The 12,386-nt window shown below is 45.3% G+C and overlaps 1 protein-coding gene across 1 annotated transcript; it reads left to right on the forward strand.

The window, feature by feature from the left end:
* The first annotated feature begins 5,779 nt into the window (after positions 1-5,779).
* Positions 5,780-7,766, forward strand: NUPR2 (nuclear protein 2, transcriptional regulator). Its single transcript, XM_072640092.1, has 2 exons — positions 5,780-6,678; positions 7,551-7,766. Exon 1 carries the CDS (start codon positions 6,308-6,310, stop codon positions 6,632-6,634), a length of 327 nt encoding a protein of 108 aa, XP_072496193.1. The 5' UTR covers positions 5,780-6,307; the 3' UTR covers positions 6,635-6,678; positions 7,551-7,766.
* The last annotated feature ends 4,620 nt before the right edge of the window (positions 7,767-12,386 follow it).

The raw sequence follows: 12,386 nt of genomic DNA on the forward strand, positions 1-12,386 counted from the left end.
GCACTAAATAAACATTTCTTGATTGATGGGCTCAGAAACTTTGCCCTGCTCCATTTCCTACCCAGGCTGATTCACCCTTCCTTAGACAGCATGGCAGCCTCCTGCTTCTGGTGGCCCATGACATTTGCACTACTATTTCACACAAATGCCCAATGAGTTTTAGCTGTACTGCAGCTCAGAACTCCAAAACCCAACCAATTCACCAGCCTTGGCTTCCCATAGTAACAGGGATCACAGATATGCATCCCTCAGTTGGCTCTTAAAGGTTTACAAGCCAAGTCTCAATGACTGCCTGCTGCTATCATGTAGGGAGAATTCGTGTTTAGATCTAGGTTGGGTTGGAGGGTCTCTGAGGTCTCTTCCCCCTGAAACTGTGTGATCCTAGATCTGGTCATGGGCAGAGGGAAACTGAGGTGAATAAGTGATTAAATCTTCCAGCTCCTGCTTACTTTTGTGGGTTTTTTTAATTCATTAAATAAACTAGGCAGCTTTTACCCAGTTCATCTAATTAGATAAGGCTCCCTCCAATTTCAACAGTTTCAGGTGTCTGACTCTTCGTGACCTGACTTGGGGTTTTCTTGGCAGATATTGGAGGGGTTTGCCATTTCCTTCTTCAGCTCATTTGACAGATGAGGAAACTGAGGCAAACAGGGTTAAGTGACTTACCCAGAGTCACATAGCTAGTGTCTGAGACCATGTTTGAACTGAGGAAGAGGAATCTTCCTGACTCCAGGTCTGGCATTTTCTCCACTGCGCCACCTAGCTGCCTCTGGTTTTAGTGCATAGTGAAATCATAAGTGAAAAAATGCAACATTGAACCATAATTAAAATTCTACTTTATTAGTTGCACAGAGTGATACCATGCCCAAATTACAAATTTGTTATTCATGTGTTATGGGGAACTGTATGGGGACCCAGGCCTTAGCCCATGTGTGGATTTGCCCTTTCTGGTGGTTTTTTTTGGAGCATTCAAAATATTCTCCAGCTTCTGTAGATCCAACATTTGGAGAGAGTCTCGGTGAACCTACTTCTGGGCAATGAACCATCAAGGGCCCTTCCTCTCACTTTAAAACACTCACAGGTATCCTGTTTCACCCAACGAGGATTTGATAATGACTTTTACCAAAATTGTTTGCATTTCAGGAAGTGGAAAGTGGAGAGTAGTATATACTACCTACCTTCATCCCATTCCTAAAAACAGTCTGTGGTGTGTCTTACCTTAATTGTTAAATCTTCTCATGTCCCCAAAGCCTTCCAAGCCTGGAATTCACTCCTTTTCTACCTCTATCTCACAGAAACCCTCTCATCCTTCAAAACATAGCTCAAGTCCCATGTTCTCCAAAAATTCTTTCCTGATTCCCCCAGCTCCCTCTGCCCTCCCCTCCCCAACCATGGTGCATAGAACCACTCTGTGCTGGTTATCTTCAAAGGGGTTCTGTCCATACTTCCTTATATAAAGGTCCTTGTTATCCCCCCATTAGAAAGCAAACTCCTCATGAGAAGGGTGTCTCTTCCCTTGGCAGCCCCAATGCCAAACACAGAACCAGTGCTTAATCAGGGCTTTTTGATTGGGGCAGTTCTCTTCCCTTACATTTAGTCCCACAGTGACTAAATACTGATGGAAAATGTTTCTGTTTGTGGAGCCAGAACATTTGTACACATTCCTTCATTTAAAGGGACCGCAAGGTGCTGCCCAACCCAGGTAGTAATAGGGTGTGAACCCAAAGCCAATTAGTCAACAAAAACTCAGAAACGTCCATCAGAATGAGGTTTAAGCTCAAGGCAAAGACTGGCTGACTTCAGTCCACACACAGGACTTGGAGCAGTTTTCTGTTTGCCTTGATGCCTCTCTGTGATTGAATTGGATTCACTTTTTTCTTTCTGAGTCGCTTGGAGTCAGGATATGTGGATAGAAGCAACGCTTTAGTGATTTATTAAAAATAGTCCTCCAGGACTTGTCCTCGTAATGAGTCGCCAAAATTGCACTGCTTCTCATGATGTATATAGGCCACTATCCCCACTCCTAATTATATGGCACCAAATAGGAGAGTAAACTAAAAATGGGGTGGCTTTGCAGACAGCCTGGTACTTGTGGGGAAGGCCCCGGCTCTGGACCCAGAGGGCTTCTGGGCATGTGACCCCCTCCCCTCCACTCCATGTGATCTGGGCACATCCCTTAACCTCTGTGTTCCTGTTGGACCTGAAGGGCCCTGAGGCCCCTTCTATTTCTGGATCTCATCCTGTAAGTCACCTCATCTTCCTGAGCCTGTTTTCTCATCTATAAACCTGGGTTTGACCCCCTCTGATGTTCCTCCCGACTCTGGCTCTGTAATTCTGCTAGCTGGGACTCCAGAATAACCCAACTGAAAAGACGTCTCTGAATCAGCACTGAGGTTTAGTAGTTTAGGAAAGACAGATCCCAAAGGGATAGTAGCCATCTCTAGGGAAGAGTGAGCTAGTTAAAACAGCTTGAAGGGGGCCAGGGAACCTTCACTGGTATGTCGCATTTTCCTGAGAGTAGTTTCTAATGAAGGCGCAGTTAAATCATTAGTACTGGGAGTTGATGGGAGAACTGGAAAGTGCTGGCAAGATAATTGTTCCTGCCCCACGATGTTGGCCTAAGGTGGCAAAGACTAGGCCTCCCACTTTTCTAGCAACAGCCCTGTCTGTATCTGCCCTGATTAGCTTCTTTAAACAGGCACACCCTGGCCCCATCTCATTCCCAGGGCAGTCTGTGTTGGGCAGGGTGGGGAGGGCGGCTAGAACTTTCACTCATTGGCCCTGAGGTCAGCCCCTGGTTCTGTGCCAGGGCCCTTTCCCAGGCCCAGTGGGTGACTGCCATCTAATACCTCTTGTGGCTAAGGAACTCAGAGGGTTTCTGCCTTAAAACAGGAATCAGCTCCTGGGATTCCTGGGCTCAAAGGCAGAGGACTTGTTTGAGTTATAGGTTAGCTGTTTATGGCAACGGGGAGGGAAAATTAAGTCATTCCCTCCTTCTCTTTCCTCGTCTGTGGCCTCCCTGGCTCCAGGCTGAAGCCCTGCTAATCAGGGGCAGAATGAGGTTATCTCATTCAATGCTAGAACATGTGGTCCCACAGGAAGGAACTTTGGCTGGCTCTTAGAAAGGAGAGTGACTATACTAGTTCCAGGCAGGAAGATCCAGACAGGGAGATCCAGACAGGGAGATCCAGACAGGGATCAGAGAGAGGAGCATCCCCCAGACGCAGAGAAAATCGTCCCCTTGGGGACCCTGACCCTCTCCTGCCATGCCTAACTTCTAGCCCCTTTTCTGGCCACGCTTCTATCACTGTGGCCAAGGACCCTTCCCTCCCCTTCTCCTTTCCAGCTTCCTCCTCTGCGTAGTCCTCCCTCTTTACAGCGTAAGCGCTTTGAAGGCAGAGGCTGTCTTGTTTGCTTTTGTTTGTACCCCAGTACTTAGCACAGCACTTGGACCCAGTCACTTAACCTCTGCCTGGTACAGTTTCCTTATCTATCAGGTGGGGATGACAATAGCCCCTAGCTCTAGGATTACTGGATCAAGTAAGCTAATGTGTGGAAAGTGCTTTGCAAACCTCAGGCACTGAGTGCCACCACTATTTCTCCCATCTGGGTCTGCCAGCACAACTGGCCCACTTCCATTTGCAGCCCTGCTCTTCGACACCTTCCACGCTGCTTCCTTTACCCCTGTTCACTGTTGCTAAAAGTGCTGTGGTCTGTTGATAAGCTGTTTTTTTTCACATTAGATGAAAATCCTCATCTCCTGCTATAACTGTGACAAATACCAAGAGTTGCAATAGTCCAAGGATCCCGGATTTTGCCCAAGCAGGCTGACTCCCTCTGCAGTCAGCATATGGCAGAGTGCAACTTCATCTCTGGTTGCTGTTCAGTTGTTCCAGGCATGTCTGACTCTCAGGGGCCCCATCTGGGGTTTTCTTGACAAAGATGCTGGAGTAGTTGGTCATTCCCATCTCAAGCTCATTTGACAGCTGAGGAAATTGAGGCAATCAGAGCTAAGTGACTCATCCAGCATGCAGAGTTACATGCTATTAAGTATCTGAGGCCAGATCTGAATTCAGGAAAATGAATCTGCATAGAATCGGGCTAAGGTTCTGTTAAATGTAGGCCCAAGACAAATATGCAGAAGGCAAAGAGAAAACTATTTATCAGGAATTCTGCATATTTGTCTTATTGGGTCTACATTTAACAGAACCTTAGCCCTGCCCTAGTACAACAAATTAAACTCTCATTAATATAATTGGAAGGGATTTCAAAGATCATCTAGTCTAGGCTTCTCATTTTATAAATAGGGAAACTGAGCAGAGAGTCTCGGTATGTGCCCAAGGACACAGCAGTTATGAGAAGGTATGAGAAATGTTTCAAGTTGGGTCCAGGGTTGGCCTCAATTTTCTGCAGAGTGAAATTGAAAGATCCAATCCTTTTTTAAGTTGAGTTCATCCAATTTGATACTGGAACTGGGCCTGTGATTTCACTGGCATAGGGAACTCCCAAATGAAGAAATTCCTTCTACAATGCTAGTTGGCATTTTCTCAGAAACTTAAAGTCTTGAAGAGTTGTCTGGGGGGCACCGAGAGGTTGAGCGATTTGCCCAGTCACCAGGCCAATAAGTGTCAGAGGCTGGTTCTCCTGTTTCTGAGGAAGGCTCTCCATGGGGTGAGAATGTGATGGGTAGCAGAACTCTGCAAATTTGAAAATCAATGAAATAATAGAAAAAGTGGAAGAGAAGTAGATTATATACCTTTCACCACTGTGAACAGGAGATGTATTCTTGTCCAAACAAGGGTCTCTCCTCCAGAGTCATTTAATTCCAGTGGCAGGACAAAAGTCAAGAGGACTGGCAATGACCTGGGACACGGTGAACAATCTTGGTATCTCCCGTTTGACCAAGTTCTAAGCACCTGTTTCAGCCTTCCAGGCCTGTTTGAACAAAGTGTTCCCATCTGCCCCTTCTTCCTGGGAAAGTCTTCACATGCTTGAGGCAGATGTCCCCCTAGCTCACTGAAAGGTTTGAGGCCTGTTGGCTACCCACACCTGGTGGATGTGGGATGTGGCCACTGCGCATGCTACAGCTTCTTGGAGTCACAATATTATATTACATATTCATACAAAGATATGACCAAAGTAAATTCCTAACAGATAAGTGGCTATGAGATAGGAACAAAGAACTGCATAGAGCCCTACGAAGGAATGAGCCAGATCATGAATAATGAGAGAAGGGAAAATCAAACCCCAAACAAGCCGAGATGTCCCCTCACATCTTACATTTTGGCAAAGATGACCGAGTATGGCAACGATCAGTGCTGGGGAGGGGTGCGGGGGGCAGACAGGCTCTCAGGGTAGGGCAGCATGCTGCTGCGCACATCAAGCGATCAAGGTACCCATGCCCTTTGACTCAGAGCTTCCTCTCCGGTATTTATCTATCCCTCAAAGAGGTCATCGATGGGAAGTGAGTCCTCATGCACGCTGCAACACTTAGGAGGGCGCTTTGTGTGGGGGCAAAGACATGGAGGCTGGGAGCGTCCGTGGAGGGGGGAACGGCTGGTCATGGAACCACACCAAGGAAGGGGGTGTTATTGCTGGGCTTCATCCGAAGGTGATGGGTGCAGAGGAGCCCGGAAGGAGGGATGAAGCTGAGGCAAGGTAAGGACAGATTAACAAGCAGAGAGCACTGCACGAGTCTCCAAGTCCTGTGTAAGTATTAGCTGTTATGATGAGCTAGATCTAACATACGTAAACTGCTTTGTCAGTCTTAAAGCAGTGTTATTACTTTTATTATTAGATGCAAACCTTAACACACTACATTCAGGTAGGCAGATCGATTACTGACAAAGTAGACGGACGGGTAACAGAGCACTTATTAAGCTCCTTGAGAACACCAGCTTGAAGATAAGGTCCTTTAACCCGCTAGCTAGGCATGCTGGGATCGGTAGTTCGGGCAGATCTTCAGGCTGTAGGAAGTCCCGCGAGAAGAGAACGAGAAGAGAGGGCACGTGGAGCGGGAGTTCTCTTCTCCTTTCCAAGTTCTACAGACGAGGAGGGCGGGGACCAAGCTGCCAATTTAAATCTACTCGGGAGGGTTTCCTCGCTTGTAGCTAGGTGGGTGGGGGTTAGGGTAAGACAGATGACGTAGGTCGGGCGACGATTGGCTGCGCGCTCTGTGACGCACGGAGGGGGCGGGAACTGTAGGTACCGCCCCCTGAGCTAAGCCAATGGGCGCCCCGGGCTCCCGTCACGTGGCGGGTCTCTTACTCGCCCGAGGAGCGCCCAGACCCGGGAGTGCGCCCACGGGATGGAGAGGAACGCGGAGCGGCAGCCATCACCGCCCCCGCCGCCTCCTCGGTTCCAGTCTCTGACCCGGCAGAAGTCCCAGGAAGAGCTGCCGCTGGCGAGCTTCGAGGAGGAGCACTACGACTGCTACGACTACTACAACCTGCGGGAGTACCCCATCCGCGGGCCCGGCTGGAGCAAGGGCCGCACCCGGCTGGAGCGAGAGCTCCGCACCAACCGGCCGGTGCCCGCGGGCCATGAGCGGAAGATCGCCCAGAGGCTGTACAACAGCCAGCGGAAGCGGCGCCAGCGCCAGCTGCAGCCCCGGCCTCGCACCCGGCTCTGCTGAGGGGGGCTGGCTCCGCCCCGCTTCGTCCTCCGGCCTTGGCCCCGGTGCGTGTGCGCCTCGGTGTGCGCGTGCGCGCCTCGGTGTGCGCGTGCGCGCGCGCGCTCCGGCTGGGCGGGGGAGGGGGCTCCCCGGGGGCCCAGACCCGCCCCTGGAGTCAGCCTCCCCCTCCCTCCTCCAGCAGACCCCACGAGCGCGGGCTAGCCGCCGAGACCCTAGTTCTTCACATGGGGAAACTGAGGCCCAGGGTCACGCAGCTAAGGCAGTGTCCCAGACGGGGCTTTTTCATTGCGATTCCCGCAGCTTTTAGACGGCCCTGCCCCCCCCCCCCCCAAAACCATCCAGCCCTGGTGACTTTGCTGACAGCTGGAAGTTAACTCTTCTTGTCCCTGCCCACGCCAAGGACTTCCCGCGGTCCCGGGGATGTTTAAGTGGAATTTAACCAAGGTTTAGTAATCGAAGGAAAAAAGCCCCAACGTTTGTCCATCTGACAGCCTGCCCTTCCTCCTGAAGGTAAAAGAGAAAACCCTTATTCAGTGCCTCCCCACTATGTGCCCGCGGCTCCCATGTCCCTGGCTCTGGGCTGACCTGAGGATACTTAAAAGAAGCACAGACAAAGCCAGTTCCTGCTCTCAAAGAGCTTCCTTGGGTCCAGGGACTGTTTCGCCTGGCACATAGTAGGTGCTTAATGAATGCTACTTAAGTGTGGATGGACAGCTGTTAGCTGTATTGCTTTTAGAGCCGACTTCTATTACAGAACCTTGGGGAATGTCACTTTAAAAAAAAATCCCAGGAACTCCTTAAAGTCTTTGGGACTTTCCAACTCCATGTGTATGGATGGACCTAGATGTTCCTCCAAAAGTCAGTGTTGCCCCTCGCTGAAGAGACCCATTATCTTTTTGTGTTTAATTTTTTGCAGGCTGCACAAAGGACATGTTAGTCTTTTCTCTGACTCCAGCTGTAACTGTTGACATAGGAGAGAGAGTCCATGTTGGTCACCAGGGCTTGCTTCTTGACGCCTCTGGGCCTTTTCCCTTTGAGCTGTACCTTCAGTAACATCTGTGTTCAGTCCCTTTGGGTACATCTTCTCTTTAAGATTCCTCATTAAAGGAGAGCAGCAAGAATGACTTTTCAACTCTTCTCTTTTGGTCAGTTAATGTTTTTTCCGAGCACAAAAGTGGTTTTAAAATGGGTGCTTATAAGACATTGATGGGATTACGGAAAGTGCTACTTTGTAGTTTGGGTACCAAAATAATAAAGATCAGATCTGTTCTTGTATTATATAGCACCTGCACATGGACTTTTTCAGCACTCAGTCATCACAGTGGCAGGTATATGTTAGGTCAGTAGAAAGTTGACCAAGACTGATTTTTGCCAGTTTATTAAGTAGGATCGATAGGTACACTGTTAGCACTTTTGCAGAGTCCTGAAGTTGGAGGTTGGAGCCTAGTTGTGAAGCCTGGCGCAGTTCTTTAACACCCACTTTGACTCTGGGATCAAGGCTAGTCAGATATTATATAGAAAGGATGGAGTTCTACTCAAGTAGTTCTGATTGGTTTCCTTTTGCTTAGGCCACAGACAAGGAGGAATCCATGGACTAGGACAGAGAGTAGAGAGGACAGAAGAGAGAGAGAGTACCAAACAGAGGAAGGGCATAGCTAAGACATAGACAGTTTGCTGGATAGAAAGACTAGAACAGAAGACTTTCGTTTCCTCATCTGTAAAATGAGGGAAATGAGCAGGATTAGATGATCTCCAAAGACCTACATGATGCACGGAATGCTGGTTCTGGAGTCAGCAACGCCTGAGTTCAAATCCAACCTCAGATACTTATTAGATGTGTGACCCTGAACAAGTCACTTAATCCTCTTGCTTCAGTTCCCTCATCTGTCAAATGAGAAGGAAATGGCAAACCTCTCCAATATCTTTGCCTTGTAAACCCTAGATGGGGCCATGAAAAGTTGGACACAACTGAAAATGACTGAGCAGCAACAAAGCCCAGTGAGAACTTTTAAAAACACTTAAAAATAGACACCATTAGAATTACCATGAACATACTTTGTTCCAAGGCTTATATTTTGTGGTGAAATAAAAATACCATTTTTTAAAAAAAATTAGGTGTTTTAATAGTTATTCTCCCAGAGGCCAAGATAAGGGTTGAGTTTGTTTTATTTTTATATGATTGAGAACGTTGGATTCTCAGAAGGATTTGTTTTAAGCTTCATGCTTAAAATAATTCCCTTCTATTGGGCAGTATTTAATGTTGTAGTATTTTAAGTTCCTATTTCCAGGGATGAAAGGTAAATTATAATAATTCATTATAAAATTATATTGATGAAGTGTGGCGAAATCTCGTTTCCTTAGGTGAGCCTCTCTTTTCTTAGCTTTATACAGCATCTCCCCACCTCTTACACACAGGGTAATGGATCCAGATGGAGACAAGTAGATACACAGTGGAGGATTTGTTTTGCCTTGACTTTGCTTACTTGTTAAAAGAGGTTTGGGTTTTTTCCCCTCCAGTTGGGGAGTGGGGAGAGGGCTGGCTGAAAGGAGAGAAACTAAATGCTTACTAATTGAAACAAATAAAATTTCTTTAACTTCATTCCTCACTTTAATACCCTAGATCTAGTATCAGGTCTTATATCTAGCCAGTCATGAAGCTGATGTTTTATTTGAAGAATCCTGCCTGCAGTAGGATGTTTTACGTGTTACTTCCTCTTTGTTCCTGCAGACACTACCCTGGCCTAGTCCAAGCAATCTTGCCACCTCCAACTTGAATTCAACAACAAACACTTATTAAACACCTGTGTTCTGTGAAACATACGTTCTACTGGGGGATACAGCACATACCCCCTTAGTAACTTTGAGAAGGAAAGGATGAAGCCAGGAGTGGTGGGAATCAAGGCTTGGTGGGAGGTTGCACCTCAACCTGCCTTTAAAGGAAATTAGGGCTGAAGGAGGAGTCTTCTACTCCCTGCTAACTGTTTGTGTTCTAGCATTTCTCGTTCAGTAATATTCTCTTGGAGGAAAGACCTGAAAGCTAAGTTAAGTCATCCGGCAGGGTTCTGACTTCTTTCCTATCTTCAGTCTTGTCTTTCCCCTGATCTATCCTTGTTGACACCATTCCTATATCAGTATTCTTGGCAGCTAGGTGACACTGGCTAGAGTGCCAGGCCTGGAGTCAGGAAGGCTCATCTCCCTGAGCTCAAATCTGTTCTTAGCTATGGGGCCCTAGGCAAGTCACTTCACTTTGCCTCAGTTTCCTCATCTGTAAAATAGACTGGAGAAAGAAACGGCAAATCATTCCAGTGTCTCTGCCAAGAAAATTCTAAATGGGATCACAGAGTCAGACATGACTGAACAAAAAAATATCGATTTTTTATAACATTTCCATCCTGAAGCTTCCTAATGTCCTGGGGATGAGGCAAGGCTCATTCTAACACAAGTTCTTTGCATCCATCCATGGGCCTCGTCACTAGATCCTGCATGTGTTTTCTTCTGTCTGTCCTCCTGCCTCTTTTTCACCAATGCCAATCTGACCTCTGCTTAGTGCTTTGCCACCTTGGTTCCCTCAAGATTTCTAACTCCTATGTGTAACCTTTCTTATTACTCCTAGCTGTCAATGCCCTTCTCAAGCCACCTTGGATTCATCTTGTGTACTTTATGCACACACTTGTACATTTCCATGGGTCCCTCACCTCTCCTGTGCCCAGCAGCGTGTAAGACTAAAGGACAAGGACCATCATTTTTTGTCTTTGTCCCCAGGGTTAGAGGCCACATGTTTAGAGAATTGACCTGAGTTTGGAAAAGTGCATTTTAGGTCCCAGCGATGACTCATACTGGCTGTGTGACCTTGGACAAGTCTGTGCTCCCCTTCCAGGAATTCCCTAAACATGAATTCACTCACTGATCAAAGCCATATCCCTTTCCTGGCCAATCCCCAGGCCACAACACAGTGTCTGGCATGTGGAAAATGATTTAACAAATGCTCATTGGTGGTGGGGAGATTTGAGAGCATGCCAGACCCCTATCATTGAAGAAACCATGTTTATTCCAAACAAAGGCATGTTTATTCCAAACAAAAGAAAACAGGTAGGGGAGGATGAGAACTGGGTTCTGGTATGGGAAGGGCTGGCCTTTGGAAAAGGGTTTATAGATTTTTTTTGTTATCCAATCAATAAACTATTGGATGCTCACTATATACCAGGCGCTGTGCTAGGTCCTGGTATGGATACAAAGAGAAATCAGGTTGCTGTGAGAAAGATTTTCCCTGACTCAAGCCTAAGCCATTCTAACAATTAGATCTATTGACAAGTCAAATAAGACTGGGTGTAGACAAATATCTTTTTAAAAAATTTAATAGTATTTTTTCCCAATTACATGTAAAGACAATTTTCAACATTCATTTTTTTAAAGATTCTGAGTCCCAATTTTTTTCTCCCTCCCTCCCAAAGGCAACAAGCAATCTGATATAGGTTATACATGTGAAATCATATAAACAGATTTCCACATTAGTCATGCTGTGAAAGAAGAAACAGAACAAAAGGGGAAAAAACATGAAAAAAAGTGAAACTAGTATACTTTGATTTGCATTCCGACTCCATCAGTTCTTGACCAATATCTTAAATCATTTACCTATCAAAATATGATCAAAATGGATACCTGACAGAAAGGGAGATATCACAAGAATTAAAATGTGGAACGTATTACCTATCAGGCAAAGATAGTACAATTTATGAATAAACAAGAAATAGCATTGTGAGGTATAAAATGGATAATTTTGATTACATTAAGTTAAAAAGGTTTTGTACAAATAAATCCAGTGTAGTCAAGATTAAAAGGAAAGTAGAAAATTAGGGAAAAAATTTTATAGGTAGTCTTTTAGATAAAGGGCTCATTTTTTGAATATATAAAGAACTTTGTCGAATTTATAAGAATACAAGTCATTCCTTAATTGATAAATTGTCAAAGAATGTGAACAGACATTTTTTCAATGATGAAATCAAAACTACATATAGTCATGAAAAATGTTCTAAATCATTGGTAAGGGAAATGCAAATTAAAATAACTGAGACATAATCTTACATATCAGAATGGCTAAAAATGATAAACGCCCTTCAGTGGGGAATGGATAAACAAATTGTGGTACGTGATTGTGTTCGAATACTACTGTGCTGTAAGAAATGACAAACTGGTTATTTTCAGAAAAATGTGGAAAGATTTGCATGGAATAATGAAAAGTGAAATGAGGCAGTACCAAGAGGATGTTATACATAGCAACAGAAATATTGTCCTAAGAACAACTTTGAATGACTAATTCATCTTGACTAGCAGAAATACTCAAATCAACAACAAAGGACCTATGAAGGAAGATGTTATCCACCTCCACAGAAAGAACTGATAAATAGAAGTATATGGTTTTACACATTTACATATGTGTGTGTATTTTTAATTGTAGCCTTCCCTTGGTGGGGTGGGGAAGGAGAGAGAAAAAATGCACAGCTGAGAACAAAAGAAAACTTAGAAGGAAGCACAGAAAAGTAGGATATCTTTGAAAACAATGTGTAGTATTTATTACATGGTTATTCAAAAAAAAGTAAACAGTCTGAAATGGAAATTCATATTTTTGTATTGAATTTTCTCATTCTATGTTATGCTGTGTATATGGAAATGGTTGGGGTTTTCTTTGGTCTTTTTGTATTTAAGTTCAAAATGAATAAAAACATTTTAAAAAAACAAAATTTAGTCAAATAAG

This window comes from Notamacropus eugenii, chromosome 2, assembly GCF_028372415.1.
Source record: "Notamacropus eugenii isolate mMacEug1 chromosome 2, mMacEug1.pri_v2, whole genome shotgun sequence".
Lineage (NCBI taxonomy): Eukaryota > Metazoa > Chordata > Mammalia > Diprotodontia > Macropodidae > Notamacropus > Notamacropus eugenii.